Source organism: Penicillium verhagenii, assembly GCF_028828195.1.
Source record: "Penicillium verhagenii strain IBT 33310 chromosome Unknown utg000002l_segment0_segment0, whole genome shotgun sequence".
NCBI lineage: Eukaryota > Fungi > Ascomycota > Eurotiomycetes > Eurotiales > Aspergillaceae > Penicillium > Penicillium verhagenii.
In genome coordinates this window covers 3,794,999-3,817,050 of record NW_026643166.1, presented here as the reverse complement: position 1 = coordinate 3,817,050, position 22,052 = coordinate 3,794,999, and the positions used below count along the sequence as shown (strand labels likewise).

Sequence of the window (22,052 nt, the reverse complement as noted above, 5' to 3'; positions counted from 1 at the left end):
CGGGATACTGTACGTGCATGGCAGCGTGGCGGAGATGCATGGGGGTGGAAGATGCATCTGTACCAGTTGACTGTACTTGATCGTTTTCCCGGGACCGGCTGCTAAGTCCGGTCAAAAGTCATGTCGTACCGTGCGGGGGATTGCGGTGAGAGAGAAGAAATATACATACTAGTAAGCTCTGGGATTCTGCTATTTGAGTTCCTGTACAATATACTAGGTTTTCCAAACGGAAATGATCCCATTTGCCAAGAGAAGAGTGATGATCAAACATTCGAATCCCCCGTTGACCTCTCTATGGAGCATGTCATCAATATGCACCAAGTCAGTTACAGTACGGAGTATGCAGCTAAGGGAAATGGGGCTGGGAAGCTCGGACGAGGACCGAAACATTCCTTTTTCTTCTGCAGAATTACTTCATCTAGGAATGCTATTGGAAAGCGGTGATCTTGATTGGGTGAAAAGGGAGGGAACTCCGCACTGCTCCGAGTCCGTGAGTAAAGAGGAAGCTGTTTACTGTACCGTTCTGATGTGGATTTTGTGGGTTTTGTGGTTTGCATTATTCATGGCCCGACTGGTTGGAACCGAGGTCTGTTTTCCACCAATCAACGAGCTCTGATAAGCCTGCAACGCCACCTCCTTCCTGATTGGCTATCCTCAAGCCACTAGTAAACCTTGGAGCTGGATCGGGACTAGCGTGATTAAGTCCCCAGTGAAAACGGACAAACGGGAAATCAAAAGGGAAATAATCAGAAATAATCAGAACATTTGGACATTTGCAAGGGCGGGAATCGAGGGTCAAGATCATGATGCATCAACTTGTATTCCACATTCTTGACATTTTCTCTTATCTTCAAGGTTTGGCCAATGCATACAATATTTTGAAACTTTAGATCGTATACATCATAATGAACAAAGGTGTAAGTGATCAATCCCGATCATCTCTCTGATGGGTCAACCTCCGCGAAACATAGCGGGGGCTTTTCTTTTTGGTTTTTGGACTTGGGTGGACTTGAGTGGAGAGAAAAATGGAGAGAAAATTGGAGAGGAATGCAATACGGCAACTCAATGCGGAAACCCATCATGCGTTCGGGATATGTACTTGCATGTGTAGTATTCTTACTTTCTACCTCCAAAACCAGACGAATAAGATCGGATTTTCCTTTTGCTACTAGCAATCTACAAAAAAAAAAAAGGAAAGAAAGAAGCGGTCAATCTGTACTTTTGGACTTGTATAGGGATTTATCAGATTTGCATTTAAAAAAGAAAATGTGGAAATATCGGTGAGTCCCAAATTTCCCCAAAGTTAAGTTGGCGGGTAAAAGGATTCGGGCTTGGACGGGAAAACGAACTCGCGTCGTACCCGATCGTAGTATTACTAGTCTTCTAGTTCAAGGTACCTAGTATAGAGTAATAGAGTAATATAGTACTAATATATCCAATATTCATTTATATCTTACTTTCTTTTCCCTTGAACCCTTGATATCTTTTTTCTTTCCCATAGTATCTCACTTTCTATGTATTCTATCCTCCCTTGATGATCTTCAAGTGATTCAAGTCAAAACTTCGCCTCCTGATCCTCGTCAATCTCATGATTGATTTACTCCAATCTCATTAAATCCAAATCTCTCTCCACCTTTAACCCGCCCCAGTTCTCTCTAGCCTCAACGCTCCTCCCGTGCTCCACCGCCATCTCGGCCATTCACCGTTTCCATATTGCCTTGGCCTCGTGTGCTCTTTACTTTGCCCCTCGACATCACCACTTTTTAATGGCACTTTGCCTCCCCTTTACCCGTCCCCATAACAATCACCTTTCTTCCTGACTTCTTCGCCTCATTTATTTTATTACTTCCTCTCCCTCATATCTTCTACTCTTTTCTTTCCCTCACTTTTTCCTACACACACACATACACACACAACCACTCACATATCGTCATACCCACCCCCAATGTCTACTCACGTTATGACCGCCACCGCCCCCGGCACCGCCAACCAGATCTCAGTCTATGGTCACCCATCGCCCACAAACTCCAATACAACTACTCCCTCAAACAATTCTCCTACCTCCCCTCACCTTAATACCGCCACTCTGCACCAACTGCCTTTGCAGTCGCGTCAGCTCCGCCCTCCCAAGGGCCCGCTGTACGTCCCCGCGGCTTTGCGACCGACCGAGCGTCCTCAAAAGTCCTCTCCCATTACCCCACCGCGCAGCGTGCATGGTTCCCTCGACAGTCTGAACGAGGACTCGGACGAACCCATCAGTCGCCGCTCCACTATGGAGAGCAAGTATAGTGGCATCAGCAAGTCAGCTGAGCATGAGTGGATGAAGACCGAACAACTGGGCCTTGTGACTGGCCTTCCCACTCGGGATCACTGGAAAGTAAGTTCTGAAAAATGAAAGAAGAAGAAGAAGAAACAAAGCATCACGGTGATGAAAGATTCCCTCTTCATCTTATAAATGCCCAGTGGTGATGAATGGCGTATGCATCCTCGGAAATGTCGTGTGCAAGCACGCCATCTGTTGAACGTGACAAGCGCACATATCCCATACTTTGACCCTAATCACCATTTCACATTGTTTTCTTGGGAGCTTCTCACATTTTCTCTTCGGTCGCGAAACCTGCTTGCTGACATTCCTCCCTCAGGCGGACTCTGCTTCCCCCAACTGTGACTCTCCGACTTGTCGCTCCTCTTTTGGCATCTTCCTGCGTCGCCACCACTGCCGCCACTGCGGTCATGTCTTCTGCTCCTCCCACACCCCTCACATTGTCCCTCTCGACCAGGATGCCCGCTTCCACCCGGATGGTGTCCCTTCCAGAGCCTGCGATCTGTGCTGGAGTGCTCACCAGCGCTGGGAAGAGACTCGCACCGATCGACTCAATAAGATTCAAAACAACATGGATTGCAAGAGCATTCACGATGATGCCACCCAAGATCTCGAGAACAGCCAGGAGTCCGGTCGTGCCCTGCAAGCCAACCTAGGACAGACTGCCGACGTGGCGGCCAGTGTTCCCCGTGACTGGAACTGGAGCACCTTCTGATCTCCATCGCCGGTGATATACTGCGGCTCAGCAGGTCTAGTTGCAGTCCATTCTTCACTTCTATCTACTCATCATTTTACTCTTATCTTTTCGACGATCTTGATTTGCGACCATGGTTTACGGAGTTCAATTGGCGACACTGAGAGGGAACTGCCTTTCCCTACGACCTACTATTGTGTTTTATGTTTTGTTTTGTTTTCTTTTGATTTCTCGCTCGACATTTTGCCTAGATGTGTTTGATTTTCGCCAGCTGTCAGTCAGCAGCTTTGGCATATTGTTTTATTTTCTCATTCTTGATACCCAGCTATTTTTATCGAGTGACGATCTCGATTTATGTTTCTTTCCATTTCATACATCAATTTCATACATCATCTGGTTTCCTGTTTTCGGATCCGCAACCCTTCAAAATGAGGCGGTGCGGATTCAAAACAAATCGCCCGATGCTGTCCCAACAAGTCCACAATTTAAATGAATTTATTATCATGGTATCCATGTTGTACACTCCGGTGCAAATCTTAGCACCATTGGACTTTCAATGTTCTCAACAGCGGGCCACCGAGTAGTTTCAAAGCCTTCTGATGCTATTACTACCTAATGTTAGTTCTCACCTGCACCTGGGCATTCCGAATGTATACAAATCCCGAGGTCGTCAAACTAGAGCTTCGGCCCTTTCGGAACGGTCACTTCCCGGGTAATATCGACCTCTGACCACCATGGATAATATGGAGCTCCCAACAACTCCGACTCGAAGCGAGGCCGGCGCTTCTCCAAGAAGGAACGAACCCCCTCTTTGTAATCCCTAGTGTGACGTCAGCAGTGTCTAATAACCAAACAACCTTGATAAGTTGATATCATAGAAAGCTCATACCGTTGTCCAATCATATGGTGAAACACCCTCGACTCCAACAAATGAGCCGCTTCGGGCGTACCAGGGCCTTCCCACATCAGGGCACGGCTCATGGAGGAAGCTAGCGGGCTAACATTCTCCGCAATCTCTTGAGCCAGTTCTAGACCTCGCGGTAGCACTTTCCCCGCATCGGGAAGGACCTCTGTGAAAAGATCGCCGAAATGCTCAGATGTAGGGGGGTAGACGCCACCAGTAGTGATCAAGTACATGGCACGCGAGAACCCGACAAGCCGTGGCAGGAAATATGACGCACAGGACTCTATGGTCAAGCCGCGTCTAGTGAAGACGAATCCGTATTTGCTCTTTTCATGGCAAATCCTACATGTCCATTTGAGGCAGATTAGCACTCCCGAATATGATAGATCCATCACATCCATATACCTCTATAGTTAGGCATCCAGATAATCCAGATAATCCAATACCTCTTAGGTAGTATGACAGGTATATTAGGATATGCATACCGAACAGCAGCTGGCAGGGTCATTGTCATGCCAACCCCGACAGCAGACCCATTTAGAGCCACAATAGTAGGCTTATGGCATCGATGCATCGCCAACGCGACCCGGCCGCCACTAAGGTGCACACGAACATAAGCAATTGATTTACATGGATTTTCCGTCAAAGCATGTGAATTTAATACAGATGGGGGCTTCCAGCCTTGGAAAGAGGGTCATCACATACATATCCCGAAAGTCCACTGCTCTTCCTTCCCCGCTTCCGAATCCAACATCAAGATCCGATCCAGCACAAAACATCCTCCCTGCCCCAGTCAATACAACCGCCTTCACGCGTGGGTCGAGATGGACTATTCGATATGCCTGGGTGAGGCTTTCTGCCATCTCTGGGGTAAATGCATTGTGCTTTTCTGCTCTATCCAAAATGAAGGTAACCACGGGAGTTGCCTTTGGAGCTCCAGAAGGGTGATGTGAGATCTTCAAGTGTGTGAGCTTGAGAGTCTCGTACGATGTGGGGATATCAATGCATGTAGATGCCATTGATGATCAAATCTTCAAATGAATAGCTAGAATTGCATTAATAACAGAATTTCAAAGGTTCCAAGCAAGGATATCAGTTGACTACTTCGGTAACAGATATTTATATACACGTGCATCCATACCTACTAGTATGTATCGGTCAACTGGTAGCACTCCACATGTCAAGCGAGTACCTAAAAATATTTCAAATGTTTGAACTGATCCATTTTCAAATGTTCAAATCTTCTTATGCACACACGTGCATGCATCGGAGACTGCACATGTGAATATCTGGATACACATGTGGTACATAGTACATAGGTGTGTATGCCGTATTTACCTCGGCTCACGACATCTGGAGCACTGGGATCGGCCCGGTAAAACTTGGAATATCAGCCTTAGCTAGTACATGTACATTGTGCATGTGTTTACAAGATGACCAGCACTCCCTGGAGGTGCATGTGTATACTGGTACATAGGGCGGGGTTCAATGTTGGATTCATTTGAATTGATCAATAGGTACATACAACATTGAACATTGAACCTAATACACACATGTGCATGTGAAATTCGAGCATCCAAATCAAACAAATACCCTATCAATTGATCATAAAAACATTGTAGACTCCGGACAATTGATGCATACTATCAATCAATCATCGCTCTCACCCGAGAGTCACACCTGGGCAGCCCCGGTACCAGTGTTAAAATAAATCTGCGCCCACGCTATCGACATCACGAATAAGCCGGTAGGGGTGTCCCAAATCATACCATCCACAGAAAGGTGCACTAGCCTTCCACCCTAGTAAGTCCTGCACTTCAGGATCTAATTTCCTAGCCTGCTTCTGTGAGACTGCGAGGAACTGATTCTCTTCCGACCGATAAACACCCTTGCAAAACAATGTAACAATCACGCTTCGAAATGAGTCGGTCGTGGCATTGGCACCAGCTCCATGGTAGCAATTGCCCAGCATCAAAAGGGCATCGCCAGTGTCCATTTCGCCATAGCTGACTTCATCCACGGAGGGTTTCCGTACATCATCCCAAATATGTGAACCCAAGACAATCTCCGTTGCACCGTTCTCTTTGGTGACTTTAGAAGCTATTCATTTGGGTGTCATTAGGAAATAATAATTACACACAACAAAAGGGGGGGGTATCTTACTTGCAACAAAACATCCCAGCTTGGTGGTCTCTTTGGGGTCACTGTGGGTGTGTGTAGCATGGTGATCCTGGTCATCACGGTGAAGGCCTTGTCGGGCGCTGCCAGGTCCCACGCGAACCGTGAAGAACGAGCTCAACAGCGGAGGAGAAACACACTTGTTGCGAGCCTCGCCCCACCAGCTCTCGGTGGTCACACTGAGTACATCATTGACAACGGTCTTTACAGATGGGTTCTGCAAGATGGCCCTGACAGCAGAAGGCGACTTGCCTGCCAGTCCGCAGACAGTCTTGGTTTGCTTTGCAAAGACCTCGAGTCCGCTATTATAGTCGGCATCCATGTATGGCTTAATCTCGCCGTTGATATCACTGATAAGATCCAGCGACAGGAGATTTTTGACGACAACGGCACCATCCCGGTAAAGGATATCCAGGAGATTTTCTGGTGGTGAAGTGGCCGGGAGTGCTTTGACCGGACGGGGAGAGATGGAGCCCATATTGAATGAATATGGGATGATCAGAACTTGATGGACGGAGATCAACAACTTGAAGTGCTTCCAAACGACCAAATTGGTGGCCTTTGAACCTTTAAATAGCATTGATCTCGGATGGAAAATGATCAACCACCACTTGACCGCATTTCTCCGGGTTGAAACTTGGATCGCATGCGCATATTTTCGTAATTTTCTCCCCTCTTCAACCTAATTTGGTGAGTGTGATGGGAAGAAGAGTTCATTGAGATTGATTCCTCGTTCAGGTAAACAATGAGATGGAGATCATCTGATTTCGAGGTGACTGAGCAGATGCAAGGAGATTCAAGTTGGTCCGTGCGATGATCAAATATTCGATTCTTGAATCTTTGAGTGTTTTAAGACTCAAGAGAATCAAAAAGGTCCATCTTATCGAGTTGCCTAATCGGGATGGAGCGCACAGACCAGAGGCCACATATTGAACGCTTGAATCATGAATGGAATGAAATTCAAGTCTCTGTCACTTACCAATAACAGCGAAGTTAGTCCATCATGAGTCTGAATGTTGTATTCGAGATGGTCAGGTTAATAATCCATTTGGCTCATTCGTTGACCAAATAAGGAATCAATCAGCAACCTTGGAAATGGATATACCGCCCAAATTGATCAATAACAAACAGATGGAAGAATTACAACGTTCATAAGACCCTTGGAATTCGAAAACCACCAGAGCTACCACCAGATGTCTTTGTGATTCTTTCTTCCGGTGTTTGAATTTCCCAAAAATCCAAAATATGAATTCCAGAAACCCGCCTATTCTTGATGGCAGTACTTTTGACTATATTATCATCGGAGGCGGCACCGCAGGCTGTGTACTGGCAGCGGAGCTCTCCACCGGGATACCAGATGCCTCTGTACTCCTGGTGGAAGCCGGTCGAGACTCAGATCTTCAAGCCGATGTTCTTGTTCCCGGCAAGTATGTCAAACAGCTACAGGAAGACAAAGAAGGGTTATGGGAGCTGGAAACAGTTCCTCAGCGTGAGTTGAACGACAGGCGACTGACCTTTCTGCGAGGAAGACAACTGGGAGGCAGCTCGTACGTTTTTTTCACCGGCCAACTTTTGAATCGAGCCACGCTGACTCCTCAGAGCGGTGAATTATATGGCGTTGGCACGAGGCCCTAAAGATGATTACGATCAGTGGAGTCAGTTGACTGATGATGAAAGTTGGAGGTGGGAGAACATATTACCGTTGATGAAGAAGGTACAGCATTCTTCCAGCGTTCATCTCTTTGATTCATGGATGATCCACAATCTCACATACTATATCCATACTAGTTGGAAGACTTTGACTTTGCCTTGCCCGCCGGTATGAACAAGTTTGCAAGTCCACTGCCGTCAAATCATGGCACCTCTGGGTGAGTAAGGCTATGCTTATTCTATCATGTTCCACGTACCCGCTCAACCCTCAAAGTCGGTTCCTAACAAAAGAATAATAGACCGATCAAGCTGGGCTTTGGGAAAGAAATGGTCCCGGGTGTTGCGACATACATTGAGGCATGCTTAGAAGCCAGTATTCCCCTATGCCTGGACAACAATGCTGGTAACCCAATCGGGGTTGGGTTGGCCCAGTTCAATGTACGTGATGGCGAGAGGGTTTATGCAGCTAATGGGTTTCTTCCTGCATCCACGCGGAAGAGTCTCAAGAACCTGGTTATTTTGACAAGCACCGAGTGTGACATGGTCCATACGACCAATGGACTTGCCACCCACGTGGATCTATACAATACCTCCACAAGGCGAACAGGTTAGTATATCAGTTGATCAGATGTTCGATCTTTCTTACGCGTTGCTAATTAATTCTTTCTTTCCATCCCCACTAGTCATCGTTCACTGTCGAAAGGAAGTCATTTTGTCTGCTGGCACTTTTGGGTCTCCAAAGATTCTAATGCTGTCCGGCATTGGCCCAAGAAAAGATTTGGAGCAACATGGAATTCCCGTCAAAGTTGACTTGGCGGGTGTTGGTCAGAATATGCTAGATCATTCCATCATCACCTGTGAATACAAAGTGGATGACCGCCTTCCAGCACACAACAAGATCTTCCTTGATCCAAAAATTCTTGCCAAGGCCGAAGCTGAGTATGCGCACAGCCGGACTGGTCCCCTTGCCATGTACGGATCCAGTGGGTCTGTGGCATTCCCCAAAATCCAGCTGCTCTTTGAATCCAAAGAGTTTAATGATCTTGACTCTCAAACCAAGCAATTTTTGTTGGAACCAACGAGACCTTCGGCCGAGATCTGGCTTGGATCCGGACCATCAGTCTATAAGGGGAACGTTCAACCAGAAGAAAGCTACATCACCCACGAATTGCTATTGCAAAACAACCTGTCAAAGGGTGTGATAAGTATCCGCTCAAGAAACCCACGAGACCACCCAATTATTGATCCCAAATTCCTCTCCCATCCATTTGATCGTCGGATCGCCATTGAAACCGTCCGGAAGGCTATGCAAATTTCCCGCTCCAGGGCATATGAAGGAGTGATAGAGACGATGGTACATGGTCCTATTGATGACACTGACGATGGGATATTGGACTTTATTCGGAAAAATCTTGACCAAGGATACCATTCCATGTCGACTTGCCGCATGGGTATAGACGATACAGCCGTCGTCGACTCATGTTTCCGAGTTTCTGATGGGAGCCCTGGTGGGCCCCTTAGAGGGACGTTCAACAATCTCCGGGTCGCTGATCTTAGCGTCTGTCCCATTCTCACATGGCAAGCCTTCCGCAGTCTTCCCTTGTCTTGCCTGTCGCGTCCAAATCTAACTCTGAAACAGCAATCATACCCAGATCAATGCCTATTTGATCGGCCTTCAGTGTGCGCACAAGATCATTGACCAGCACAGGCAATCTATCCAGCGTGCCAGGCTCTAAACTTTGAAACTAGTATGGAGAGAATTCCAAGTCAACGTACAGTATCAAGAACTAGAGAAACAATTTCATGCTATTTTTGTCATATAAGAAGCACTGTTCCATGGCCCCAGCCCACCATCAAGTCCAAATATTCAGTAGGTCGGCTCCCGATCCACACTTTTTCTAAGATTTTCAGTGCACTTTGCACATTTCCAAAGCCTCCGGAGTACTGCATACACTGAGCTCGTTCACGAATCCATTCTTGTTGTTTTACATCCCGTATCTCCACGGCTGCGTGGAATAATGGCCATAGCAGCTGATCGGACCAGCCAGACGCAGGTGGAGTAGACTTCACATGATATAAAACACTGCTGACGAGCCAATTTAATTCGTAGTCATCCACGTCACAGCAGAATAGACGAAGCAAATACAGAATTATGGCGAATCGATAGGCTTCGGTCAAGTGAAACCAGTTCTGGCCTCTCTGTGAATGGATTGGACCACGCAGCAGTCTATGTTTGATACTTTGGATCCGATTCAGTGTTTCTGTTGAATTAATGACAGAGCTCGATGATTCCTTGTGTAAAGTGCCGATCTCGTGAATAAGCTTAAACTGATCTAGTGGACAAGGAATCGCGTCGAACCCCCAGAAGTCCCCGCATTCACCAAGCAAGTTCTGGATATCCTGTGCCGCAAAGATTGTTGAACGAGAATGGGATGCGGCAGCCATTACATCCAACCTACAATAGTTCGTTAGCTACTATCTTGTATTGGCCAAGAGTCAGCAGCTGGTGGGATGTTCTTACCAAACCAAGTACTGTTCCATAAAGCATCCTAGCGTGCGCTCTTGACGTAACTCTATTAGTCTTTTGGCACCCTGGAAATGGGATTCGAAATCCGAGGCACCTCCATGGCAGATATCGCAGAGACAGAGCATAAGTATTGTAGCAAGAGTTCCGGGATGGATGGCTCGAGCTTGGGAGTATAGATCTTCTTGGAGTCGTTTCATTGCCTTGCCCTTGAACTTGTAAAATTCCCGCTGGTATTGATTTGTTGACAACCTGACATCGTAATGACATGCTGCTAGTGCGGCACATGCATACATCAAAGAGGGTATCTCGATAGCGAGAGGGAAAATATAATCTCGGTATGGATTTTGAACGTTGTCGACGCAAAGCTTCGGTATTACTTCGCAAAGATCTGGAATTCATTTTCATTAGCGTACGCAATGCTTGTTTTCAATTTAAGAGAAAAGGTACGAACGATATTCCATGATAAATCTCAGCTCGGTCGGAATATTCAACGCATCAATTGTTGGATACAAGTGGTTATTCATTTCCATGTGAGTTCCAATATCCAGGGTTGGCGGCTTGATAGAAGTATCCACCTCAACGATAGATTGAAAACCCACTAAGCTGTCAAAAAGAAGTAGATTATCTTCGAGTGATAATTGTGGATCAATTGGTATGTCTTCATCGGGAAAGACTTGAGGGTCCAGAATATCCAGCTGGACGATATGGCCTTCCCTTTCTTGTTCGGAGGGTGACTGCAGAGACGAAGTAGGATTTGAAGCAGGGGAAGTAGAAGGAAGCGCAATCGGAGTTGAAGGGACGGTATGCTGCTGGCTCCCAGTCCGACGTGATTTTCTTGTTTCCTCTCCATTTGTTGTCTTTGCTTCTTTCGCTTCTTTCGCCCCTTTCGCCCCTTTGGCTGCTTTGGCTCCTTTTGTTACTTTCCCTCCTTGTCTTTTGCTGGTGCTCACGGGAATACTCTTGCCAACAAATTTCCCGCGGCTGGCGAGTCCTGGCCATTGTAATAAATAGCCCTCGCAGGCAAGTCCATTGGATTCACAGGTATTGCATGTCGGTAGTCGTCGATCACATCCTCGCCCACGACGCCGACATGTTTTGCAGGCCCTACCAAAATATCCTTCGGTGGACATTTGGGGGATTTTGGAGAGAGAAAAAAAAACAAGGCGAAGAACCAAAAGAAAACCAAGTGAATGGCCTAGACTTTGGAAGGCGAGAAAGCAATTCAAAGGGGAAACACCGTTATCTCTCTCCGCTAGCGGGAAGCGGGGGAAAAGCATGATAACAGGCGATAACGTTAGTATCTACGGTCTACCAGTACTAGTAACTTACTAGTACTAGTAAGAATACAAGCTGAGACTCATAACCTCGTACTGATGAATCTGATGAATCTGATGAATCTGATGACACTGATGACACCTTGATAAGTTTCCCCTCTCCAAAATTTGAGCAATTATTAATATCTCACTGTCGATGCTACCAGCAGAGTACTTACTACTGACTGCCGGTCCCAAGTGGGGCTCCGGGATCACGATTCACCAGCACCTTCCCTTTTCGGTATCAATCTGAGCTGCTGAATGAGGTTAGGCCTTAATTTTTGTACTTTTTGACTATAGAGCCATGATATCAGCATATGTCTGGCTCAAAGGTCTCGACTTTGGCCATCTACTCCACCACATCTGTTACTAAACATCGCTTATTTACTGTGCAGTTCCCAATCAATCGAAACACTATAGTGGCTTCATACCTACTTGAACCCCCCCCCTTCCCCCAGAAAAGAAGTGCAGTTCAAGAATTCTCATTGCCAAAATATATCCACCAGTCATGGTAAAACGCGTTTTGGTCGGGTATGGCATCGACGTGGATGCCGTCAGTGGTTGGTAAGAAAAGAATATCGAGTCCCAGAGTACATCAAGACCTCCGGTTGATTTGGGTCAACGGCTCTAACTATTAGGCTTAGGATCAACACCGAAGACGGCCATTCACCAGATCCAACCGATGTCTCGCGCGGTATATTCGGGGCAACGGTTGGCATTGACCGACTTCTCAACCTATGGGAAAAATACAACATCAAAACCTCCTGGTTTGTCCCGGCTCATTCCATCGAGTCCTTTCCAACCCAGATCAAAAAGATCAAAGATTCTGGTCACGAGATGTGAGCATCTTTAAAATTCCGTCTTTCGTGACATTTCTTCCATTTGATCCTGACTCAACTTTCTAGTGGCTTGCACGGCTATTCGCATGAGCATGTTGATGCCCTTACGGAGCAACAAGAGCGTGATGTTTTGGCTCGATCCATTGAAGTGGTTACCGCATGCACGGGCGAACACCCAACGGGATGGACGGCCCCATCTTGGAGGACCTCTAGTCGGAGTATCAAGCTATTGGAAGAATTTGGAATCGTAACTATCTCCACTCACTGCGAGCCTCGAAAATCACTCACCCCTTGAATAGCAATATGACCATTCCTTCATGCACCATGACTCCCAGCTCTATTATGTGCCGTATGCTCCCGAGAAACTCACAGTGACCGATATCTCAAAACCCGCCAGCCAGTGGATGAAGCCAATGGGTAAACTTGTGCCCAGCAGTATTGTCGAGGTGCCTGCCAATTGGCACTTGGATGATTGGCCTCCATTCCAGCTCGTTGATGGTCCATCCCATGGGTATGTGGACCCTGACACAATTGAGAGGCTATGGAAAGCGCAATTTGACTTTTTCTATCGTGAGTATGACACCTTTGTCTTCCCCATTTCGATTCATCCACAGGTTAGCGGAAAACCACAAGTGATTATGTTGCATGAGCGTCTGATTGAGTATATCAACTCCCACCAAGGAGTAGAATGGTGCACATTTGCTCAGATGGTGGAAGAGTTCAAGTCTGGGAGAATTGGAGGTGCGCAGGTGGAAGCGGGTGTTGACTTGTGAAACGACATGAGTCTCTTTTTTTTGGCTTTTTGAACACTTGATATTTGAACCAATCTATGTCGGCGAGGTCTACTATATTCAATGTTCAATACAATATGTTTGTTTAATGATGTCATGCAAAGTACGAACATGGCCTATGGATGAGATTCTGGGCTGCCACATACGTACACTAGGCTATTTGTAGTGCATACTACATTCAAATGTTGGAAATTCAAATGTTGAGGCGAACATTGAAATACATGATGAGCAGGAAATCTGGATACGTGCATATACATTGATAGCAGAGACTGGGCATTTCAATCACATACTATCCAACCAGCACTTCAATGTTGGTCATCTCCCCTTCAAGTCAAAGCATTCATCTGAAGCAAGTCAGTTCTCAGCCTTTGTTTTCCTCCGAATACGCAGCTTGCACCTGCACCTCCACCAAAGCCTCCGGTGGAAACAAGGCCATCACACAGATAGCCGCCCAGGCCGGCTTATTCTTTCCAAAATACTTCCGGGCAATTTCGGCGATCTGCAGTTGCTCTTCTCGCGAAAGAACACCAACGTGGAATGAAGTCACGTAAAAGACGCCCTCCCATAACCGTGCAGGATTGGTGATGTGAGGTGAGGCAGCGGCCAGTGATTTTTGGATATTGAACATGGATTTTTCGAATTGTTCGGCGTGCTTTCCCCAGAGAGGATCGTGATTGTCAGCAATCTGACCGGAACATGCCACAATGCGAGCACTGGCAGGAATGGAAGCGGCAGCGGAAATATTGAAAATATTTCCAAGTTGTTCATATCCAGGATAGTCAAAGCAGTTGACGGTCGGCATCTTTCAACAATGTTGGGAGTTTGAACCTTCAAATGTTACAAATTTTTGTGGTTTTGAAGATTTTCCCAGGTTCTCAGGTAGGATGTAGACAGATCACAGTAGTATGGACTCGGAGCACTTGAGGGCAGCGAATGGTTGGATTCGAGAATGATAGCTGAAATTAGTGCTATGTCCATATGAAATACCTCAGGTCTTATATAAAATTCAATATTCCATGACAGATAAACCTCGATTGGCAGTCTTCAATGTTGGAATCTTCATTCTTGGTCCAACATTGAGACTTGCGCTTCCTACTTCCTACTTGGGCATCTATTAGGTACTAGGTGAGCGAGAAAACATTGGCTTCCAACCCCCGCCAGTCCGTTTTGGGTATAAATTTGAGATACTCCACTGTGCAGTTTCAACTTCATAGTAGTTGGTATACCGAGTCCCAAATTTCACCACTCAGGTCTACTATATTCATCCCTTAAAGGTTTGATTTTAGACGGAACATTGAAGAAAGGGGGGTTCAGGCCATCTTCCAAAGTTCATCTTTTGCAATATGGCGATGCCTAAAAGGAGAGCGTCGAAACCTCTAGGAAGTCAGGATGATATTGATCTTGGACTCGTAACCTACTACCCAGGAAAGCGTGGGCAAACAAATATCCTATGGTAATTTTTTTTCTCTACTCGAGGCCAAATGTCACAAATCCGTACTGGTCGATGTAGTTGTTGACTATGGGATCACATTGATAATTGTCAAATGATGATTTTATCCCTCACGTGATTGGATGAGGGAAATGCAGGTCAGGTGACTCTCCACTCCACTTCCCTCGATCCGTTGCTGCACAGCCAAAGCGACGTCTCTGTGCCTTCGCCTCAAGATCTATCGCAACCATGGCTGGCCCCAGCAAGTGTAAGACCTGCTGAGATCTCCAACTTACAAGACCGTGGATTTTGCTAACCAATTGATTCTAGCCTTGATCCTTGATCCGGCCTTCCAGAAATACTACGGTACATCAAACCCACTCCCCCGTCTTCCTCCACCCCACGCTTCAAGAGATATGCACCCGGAGCGACGCTTGTTGTGTTGCTTAGAGGATAAAATTGTGCCCCGGCAGATGGGAAGCGCGCCGGTCGCGCATCTAGCCATCGATTGAACCCCCCAGCGGCGCTGTTCATAGACATGGACTGACAATAATTACGACAGAGCTCAACGCCAACCGCTACAAGTACTTCCGCTGGACCCCGCGCCATGCTTGGATGTCCATTCTGTACATGGGTGTAATTCCTGGTATCCTGACCTACGTTACCTACCAGACCGAGGTAAGACTTGCCTCTAAAGTCGCCAGTATATAGGCGCAAGACCGATAAGAATGAACTGACAATGCGCAGGGCAAGTTCGAACTCCGTGGCAAGCGCAAGGGAGACACAATCTCCGAGTGGTAAAGAACGATGCGGGATGTCAATTCTTTCAATGATAGTCACCGTACAACTATGATGATGGAGAGTTATGGGTGTGAAAATGCCCTCCAGTGATCGCGAGGTCAATCTTTGAGCAAAACTGCTTTTTTTCTTTTACTGTGCCTGCTTCAACCAGGCTATGTACGTTACTGCAAGCATATACCGCATGGACTTTTTTTGTTTCTCTTTTCTTGTTCATAACTGGCCCTCATCGTCGAACGCACGCAAGAGGCTTCGCGCATACACCATCCGTATCCTATTGTTCTAGGTCTGAAGTGTGAAGCTTAACTCGAATTTCGCTCAAAAATGCCACTCATTGCAATCGACAACTCGCATAATATCGGTTCATCAACGGGGACATATTGATTTATCAACTCCATACATATTAATCATACATGCTGCAAAGTTGGGTATTCCTGTAGCTCCGGTCGGCCCATAACCACAGCTCCCATAGAACAGCTCTCAAGGCTATATCATTATTTTTTGGGGCGGTTTTGAGGTGAGGTCTTTTTTTTCAATAGGGGTTCCATCCTCGTCGACCGCCACCTCGCGTACCTCCCTCGGGAAGCCTCTCTCCCCTCCTCCAGTCACCCATGGGAAGGTTAGGACCCCCACGGTCTCGATCCCCACGACCGCCGCGACCCGACCGTCCCGATCCATTTTGTCCGAAAGCGCGCATGCCACCTCCTATCTGAGGAGGGCCGAGGCCAGCGCGTGGAGGTGGTGCGATAGATCCATCATCAAGCGGCGGCAATACCGCGCATTCAACATAGTCCCCAATTATAAATCGTGCGTCCTGCAAAGATTTGTCGGCCTCCCCACCTTGGAAACGGAGAGGTCCTGGGCGAGGTGTTGATTCTCCTAGATCATGCGCATCTTTCTCTGTCCGATACGTGCTATCCCTTGGAGCAACGACCACACTGCCCAGTTCCCTGGTGACATAGCGACCGGCGCGGACATCAGGGCCAGCCATTGCCGCGGCCCGCGCGTCGGGGTAGATTAGACGGAAACAAAGTCGAGTACCGACGGGCGAGTTAGGCAGTAATGATGGCAAAGCAGAGGTGAGAAGCTGTGAAAGCTCTCGAAGTGTGCATGACTGCCAAGTGTAGATCTCAAGGTGGTGAGGGAGTGGTGCAGCAGCTGGAGGAGAAGGCGCTCGAATGGCATTGGGCCCACTGAGGGGGCCACCGCGATGGCGGGAAGGGGCAGGGATTTTGTAGTCGGACAGGGAGTGGAAGTTGCCGACGCGATAAAAAAGCTTGAGGTGGAAAGGTGTAGTTGTCTGGCGATTGATCGGAGGCTTGGGGCCATCTCGGGATGGAGCGGCCATATTGGGCAGAGTGAGATGTCGCGTGTAGGATCAGTCGAACAAGAAGAATGTGGGATTGAATGGTGCGAATTCAAAAAGAGAATTACAGGCTCTTTTGGTGGCTCAAGTAGGTTTCACGGGCTAGCCACAAAGTTGGTGAAGAAGTTGGAGGGAGAAGGTTGAAGTTAATTCGAAGTCTGATTGCGGCTTGGAAGCTTAGGTCCACATTAAACATTCTCTCTCTTCCCTCTTAGCTTTCCGCACACCCTTCATCCATTCAACATCACCGTTACGCCTACAAAGAATCGAAATTGAATCCACCCAAACCACATGTAGGTGAAACTTGACATCTGATTCACTGCCTTTGCTGAAGAAGAAGAAGAAGAAGAAGAAGAAGAAGAAGAAGAAGAAGAAGAAGCCTGTTGAGGCAAGAACTGCGCCATCATGGATTTCGCCGCGCTGATGTCTAAGGAGATCTCCAAGGCCAAGAGCACTGGCTCCGCCAAATCCTCCGGTACCCAAAAGGAGAAAGAGACCTCAACAGCGCCTTCAAAGAAATATATGCGCCGAGGAGAGGTCGAGGCGGCGCGCCTGACGGCATACGAGGAGGAGCAAGAACGTCTTCAAAAAGAACGCGAAGAGAAGCAAGCCAAAAAGCGCAAATTCGAGGAGGAAGAGGCAGATCGACAACGTGAACGAGAAGAGAAGAAGGCCAAGCTTGCGGAGGAATCCAAGAGGAGAAGGGAGGAAGAGGAAGACACCAAGGAGCGCGAACGGCGGCGAAGACTCGGACTACCCGACCTACCCATCAAAAGCGACGGTGACGAAATACCTGGCGATGGAGACGACAAGGTGGAGATGGATGAAGATGAACTAATTAAAAAGCTTCGAGAGTTGAACGAGCCTGTGCGGTTGTTTGGAGAGAACCACCGCTCCCGGCTCCGCCGTTACCACCGAATCGTCAAACGAGCTGCTACATTACAGAAGTTGACCGATGGACCCATCCCCACGACCCTAGAACCTGTGCCTGGTGGTCAAATGCTGATCCCCGCTAAGATTCCGACGGGAGATGCCGATCGACTGTTCCTCTTCCGACAATTGGCGTCCTACTTCAACATGATGCTTTCGGAGTGGGAGCTGGCTTTGGCCAAACGGGATGTGTCAGTTCGGGAGAGTCATCAGGGAAAGCAAGCCTATAATGCCATGGTCCAGTCTCGAGAAAATATGAATCCGCTGTTTCGGCGCTTCGAAAAGGCGGACTTGGAGGATGGACTGTTGGAGCCAATTGTGGAGATCGTGCACAAGGTTCAGCAGCGGAAATATGTTGATGCCAACGATGCCTATCTGCGCGTCAGCATTGGAAAAGCGTATGTTGGATTCTCCCCCTGTCCTTATCTTTTCTAAATGCTGTATACTAATCATTCATTTAGTGCATGGCCTATCGGTGTGACCATGGTTGGTATTCACGAGCGATCGGCGCGAGAAAAACTACACCAGAGCGATCAGCAGGCACATATTCTGAGTGATGAGATCACTCGAAAGTATTTGCAAAGTATCAAGCGTTTCTTGAGTTTCGCCCAGGTGCGTTGGCCTCCGGAGGACCAACTACAGATCATGGGATAAGAAGGTAAAAAAGTGGCGATGATATGATAGTTATACCCATTATTCTGGATTTTTTTTTACATAAAATAACATTTGAATTTCTTGCAAGGGCCATCCTATCACACTGTACAATTGTAATCCACGTGCAGCACCTACCTGGCTCACGGAAATGTCGGCCCAAGGCCCAGTCTAGATCACCTGGCAAGTTGAAAGCCTTGGAGGCCGTATACGCACGACGCAATGAATCAAAGAATACCTCAATTTTTCTCCGTCAACTTGGAAAGGGGTTCATTATTCAGTGCCACTGGCCGAGCCTTGCTAATCGAACAAGCTAGATGCATATTTCAGTAGATCCACCGTGACTGACACAGATACTGCCTTGATGGCTGCAGCGAAGTACGGAATGGCCTCGCCATTATAGTGACAGCTATAGCCCTTTATATCAATGGTCACTGTACCAAAATCACCATTACCCAGCAGTGCCTCCTTAACAAGCATGGACTCGTCGACCTGGCCCAAGACCACGGTGCCGCTAGCATCTTGATCGAGTGTCAGATTGGGCATGTCAACGTAGCCTAGTGACGATCCTCCCATGCTCAGATTGAATACCACATGCCCCTGCAAACAGATACGTTAGCCTGTGTATTGTAGCCGGGGCAAGTATATTTACCAGTTCTACCGTCAATGGTGTTGGATTTCGAATAGAAACAGTGGCATTGAAGTTGTATCCATCCACCTCCGGGCTCAAGAGATCTACCTTGGTGATATTGAACGCCCCGCTGCTATTGACGAATTCTGTCTTAAGGTTAGATCAATTGAGCCCTGGCACCAGATGTTCGCGTCTATTGGTACTCGACTTACCGGTTATATTGTAACCTGGTTGTTCCAAGGTATTCACAAGTGAGTCTTTATTCAACGTATTGAAACTCTTCTCTTTGGAATTGAAGAAGACCTACCATTCATACTCATCGTCTTGTCAATATCTAAATGGGCCGTGGGTAACCCACTGAGCTTCAACTTGGGATGTCCCTTAATCAGCATCGATATGCTGTGATTGGTCGCTAGTTGAGTGACCAAATTGGATAAGCACTCGACGCAGGATAATTCGAGGTCTTGGTCAATATCCAACTGAGCGCCGTTGCTAATTTTCATTTCAGGCAGCGGAAAGACTGCAAAGTCTTGGCCGTCGGTCGTACTGATCGTCGCATTGAATTGTGACAGATATCCGCTTTCACTCAAACCACCGCCTAACCCAATCTTCTGAGACTGGCTGAGATGGAAGGCAGTGGGTCGAGGGTTTGTGATGGCCAGGCCGGTTTCATCGTATTGATATTTATTGATGTACTCGTCAGCCAAGTGCGGGATTCCGACGTAAATTCTAGATGGAAAATTAATGTTGATCATGGATATTTTTCTCATCCATCAATGCATGGGGAAATTACAATGGCAGGAAAATCACCAAAAATATGCAAATAATTGCAATCAAGTATACCCACCACCATTTCTTCATGTGTGCCTGGAAGCGTTGCCATACTGTGGGTTTGACCACCGTGTTTTTCTCATAGGCACCCCAGCTCTGTTCGGGGTCAGATGTCGACATGGTAGGATTTGCCATGAGACAAGCATGTTTAAAAGGAGGAGATTGCGCTCTTTTTAATCAATCGTTGACCTTCTTTGGGTTTAAAGTCCGATCGGCTTACTCCTGACCGAGTGCTTTGTTCTAGTATCGATCGTCAACAGGGAGATCTCACATGAGATGTGACACGGACCAAATGGAAAAGGGCCCGGTCAGCTCAGCCGCGGTCAGTGGGTGGCAGGTGCATATACTCCGTTCAAGTGATAGTGGTTTCAGCCTCGGTTCAGTTTAGTTTCGTATCTGATCACCAAATACGTTGGTGATCTGCATGAGGGGGCGTTCAAAAATTTGAATGTTAAGCGATTCCTCTTGATGTTTCTGGCTTGCTGATCATTGATTCAATGTTGACGAGAACATTTGAAACCTGGAATCATTTGAACCTTGGAACCTAGGCGACTTCACCAGATGGGAAATACATACATGTAACTAACCTGACATTCTCGTCTTTGACAAACATTCGATACATACATACATGTACACATGTGCATATATCACATGTAGATTAGTGGAACTAATGCTGCCTAGGAGATGATATCACACCACGGTGTGCATATACTTGTACATATATATATATAGTATCAATTGATGTATATATAGCAATGTATATACCGTATGCACATAGTAAATGTGCATACTACACCATGTACTTTGGATGTACATATGTATAGATAAGTGTATACATACATACATAATATGTATATACACACCCACTAACTATTGATGTACCAGTTACATAACATTCAATGTTGTTTGAACTATCAGTACAGTATTATTTTATATACATAAGCAGTACTTGTACATAGCATCTAATCGACAGGTGTGCTGATGTATAGTTATATGCATATGTGTGCAATGAGATAAGCCATGCTCGGATACTGGGACATCGTTCACCGACTTTAAACATGTGTGATCTTCAAATGAGAGGTTCTGTAGGTACATATGCTCTACATGTAAGGTTGATATTTATAGTCCTAACATTCAAATGTTTGAATAAGGCTAACAACATTGAAAGCTTTATGCACATCAATTGATGTGTGGAGACAGTCCCATTGGAACCTTGGAAAGCGGGTCCCCCCGAGGTCAAGAAATCCCAGGTGGAGCATGCACAGCACCTGGGCATATCTTAGTAGGTACTGGGTACTGCAAACATCGAAGAGACCACCCTGTTCAAACTTTCCACCATGCTCCAGGGCTTATTGTCAACTTGCTGCTTTCTTTTCCCCCTGTATCTTATTTACAAACCTCCGGCTGTCCTCATCCGTTACCTCCAAAATCGCTGGCCCGATGTTCTGTTCCACCACCCAGTTGCCAAAAAAATTGTCGCCCTGACTATCGATGACGCCCCATCAGCACATACAGTGGGGATTCTCAACCTACTCAAGATCCATGATGCAACGGCAACCTTTTTCGTGATTGGATCCCAAGTGTCCGGGCACGAACAGGTCCTCGCCGACCTCATCCAGGCCCGGAGTGAGTTGGCCAATCACGCAATGTACGATGAGCCCTCGCGCGCCTTAAGCGACGCGGAGCTGACGGAGCAGATTCTGGCCGTTCAAACCATGATAGAAGAAGCATACAATGCGGCCAGCCAAAATCAAGGCCCCGAGGGCTGGTACTTTCGCCCGGGGTCTGGCTTCTTCAGCTCGAGAATGCGGCGCTTAGTCGGAGCATTGGGGTATAGGCTCATCTTGGGAGACACATATCCTCACGACCCACAAATTCCTTATTATAGCTTGAATGCGAAGCATATCCTAAGCATGGTTCGACCAGGCAGTATCATAATCTGCCACGACCGCAGGGAGTGGACGGTGCCGATGCTTCAAGTGGTCTTGCCGGAACTAAGACGAAGGGGCTATGGTGTTGTCACAGTATCTGACCTCTTACGAGAACCATTGTATAATAAGCGTGCTTCCGCAAAGCATCAGTCCATGCGCCGCAAGGAACATTGAAATTGATTGAAATTGAAATCATCATCGGCTAAAATGCGTCTAAGATGCAATACTTACAACAGCATACATACATACATACAACTATATACAGA

At 46.9% G+C, this 22,052-nt stretch overlaps 12 protein-coding genes across 12 annotated transcripts; 6 read left to right on the top strand and 6 right to left on the bottom strand.

Moving 5' to 3' along the window:
• Nucleotides 1-1,945: 1,945 nt before the first annotated feature.
• N7466_001399 (FYVE zinc finger domain-containing protein) lies at nt 1,946-3,038 on the top strand (the record flags this gene model as incomplete). The annotated part of the gene is made up of 2 exons (XM_057160797.1): nt 1,946-2,377; nt 2,643-3,038. The coding sequence occupies 2 exons, from the start codon at nt 1,946-1,948 to the stop codon at nt 3,036-3,038; spliced, it is 828 nt and encodes a 275-aa protein (XP_057027045.1).
• A 654-nt stretch (nt 3,039-3,692) lies between these two features.
• On the bottom strand, nt 3,693-4,940 carry N7466_001398 (Enoyl-CoA hydratase AKT3-1; the record flags this gene model as incomplete). Its single annotated transcript, XM_057160796.1, has 4 exons — nt 3,693-3,837; nt 3,907-4,263; nt 4,407-4,517; nt 4,627-4,940. The coding sequence occupies 4 exons, from the start codon at nt 4,938-4,940 to the stop codon at nt 3,693-3,695; spliced, it is 927 nt and encodes a 308-aa protein (XP_057027044.1).
• Nucleotides 4,941-5,623: 683 nt separating this feature from the next.
• N7466_001397 (phytanoyl-CoA dioxygenase family protein) lies at nt 5,624-6,577 on the bottom strand (the record flags this gene model as incomplete). The annotated part of the gene is made up of 2 exons (XM_057160795.1): nt 5,624-6,021; nt 6,085-6,577. 2 exons carry the CDS (start codon nt 6,575-6,577, stop codon nt 5,624-5,626), a joined length of 891 nt encoding a protein of 296 aa, XP_057027043.1.
• Nucleotides 6,578-7,344: 767 nt separating this feature from the next.
• On the top strand, nt 7,345-9,448 carry N7466_001396 (GMC family oxidoreductase; the record flags this gene model as incomplete). The annotated part of the gene is made up of 5 exons (XM_057160794.1): nt 7,345-7,646; nt 7,699-7,813; nt 7,888-7,967; nt 8,049-8,356; nt 8,433-9,448. The coding sequence occupies 5 exons, from the start codon at nt 7,345-7,347 to the stop codon at nt 9,446-9,448; spliced, it is 1,821 nt and encodes a 606-aa protein (XP_057027042.1).
• Nucleotides 9,449-9,564: 116 nt separating this feature from the next.
• On the bottom strand, nt 9,565-11,406 carry N7466_001395 (fungal specific transcription factor domain-containing protein; the record flags this gene model as incomplete). The annotated part of the gene is made up of 3 exons (XM_057160793.1): nt 9,565-10,204; nt 10,271-10,664; nt 10,728-11,406. 3 exons carry the CDS (start codon nt 11,404-11,406, stop codon nt 9,565-9,567), a joined length of 1,713 nt encoding a protein of 570 aa, XP_057027041.1.
• Nucleotides 11,407-12,097: 691 nt separating this feature from the next.
• N7466_001394 (polysaccharide deacetylase family protein) lies at nt 12,098-13,201 on the top strand (the record flags this gene model as incomplete). The annotated part of the gene is made up of 4 exons (XM_057160792.1): nt 12,098-12,153; nt 12,234-12,428; nt 12,495-12,675; nt 12,728-13,201. The coding sequence occupies 4 exons, from the start codon at nt 12,098-12,100 to the stop codon at nt 13,199-13,201; spliced, it is 906 nt and encodes a 301-aa protein (XP_057027040.1).
• A 379-nt stretch (nt 13,202-13,580) lies between these two features.
• N7466_001393 (uncharacterized protein) lies at nt 13,581-14,021 on the bottom strand (the record flags this gene model as incomplete). Its single annotated transcript, XM_057160791.1, has 1 exon — nt 13,581-14,021. The coding sequence occupies one exon, from the start codon at nt 14,019-14,021 to the stop codon at nt 13,581-13,583; it is 441 nt and encodes a 146-aa protein (XP_057027039.1).
• An 876-nt stretch (nt 14,022-14,897) lies between these two features.
• Nucleotides 14,898-15,449, top strand: N7466_001392 (uncharacterized protein; the record flags this gene model as incomplete). The annotated part of the gene is made up of 4 exons (XM_057160790.1): nt 14,898-14,916; nt 14,979-15,014; nt 15,211-15,326; nt 15,396-15,449. 4 exons carry the CDS (start codon nt 14,898-14,900, stop codon nt 15,447-15,449), a joined length of 225 nt encoding a protein of 74 aa, XP_057027038.1.
• A 529-nt stretch (nt 15,450-15,978) lies between these two features.
• On the bottom strand, nt 15,979-16,794 carry N7466_001391 (SAP18 family protein; the record flags this gene model as incomplete). Its single annotated transcript, XM_057160789.1, has 1 exon — nt 15,979-16,794. The coding sequence occupies one exon, from the start codon at nt 16,792-16,794 to the stop codon at nt 15,979-15,981; it is 816 nt and encodes a 271-aa protein (XP_057027037.1).
• Nucleotides 16,795-17,217: 423 nt separating this feature from the next.
• N7466_001390 (mRNA splicing protein PRP18) lies at nt 17,218-18,396 on the top strand (the record flags this gene model as incomplete). The annotated part of the gene is made up of 2 exons (XM_057160788.1): nt 17,218-18,140; nt 18,204-18,396. 2 exons carry the CDS (start codon nt 17,218-17,220, stop codon nt 18,394-18,396), a joined length of 1,116 nt encoding a protein of 371 aa, XP_057027036.1.
• A 297-nt stretch (nt 18,397-18,693) lies between these two features.
• Nucleotides 18,694-19,975, bottom strand: N7466_001389 (DUF3712 domain-containing protein; the record flags this gene model as incomplete). The annotated part of the gene is made up of 5 exons (XM_057160787.1): nt 18,694-18,993; nt 19,055-19,170; nt 19,237-19,251; nt 19,332-19,753; nt 19,818-19,975. 5 exons carry the CDS (start codon nt 19,973-19,975, stop codon nt 18,694-18,696), a joined length of 1,011 nt encoding a protein of 336 aa, XP_057027035.1.
• Nucleotides 19,976-21,192: 1,217 nt separating this feature from the next.
• On the top strand, nt 21,193-21,960 carry N7466_001388 (chitin deacetylase CDA4; the record flags this gene model as incomplete). Its single annotated transcript, XM_057160786.1, has 1 exon — nt 21,193-21,960. The coding sequence occupies one exon, from the start codon at nt 21,193-21,195 to the stop codon at nt 21,958-21,960; it is 768 nt and encodes a 255-aa protein (XP_057027034.1).
• Between the last annotated feature and the right edge of the window lie 92 nt (nt 21,961-22,052).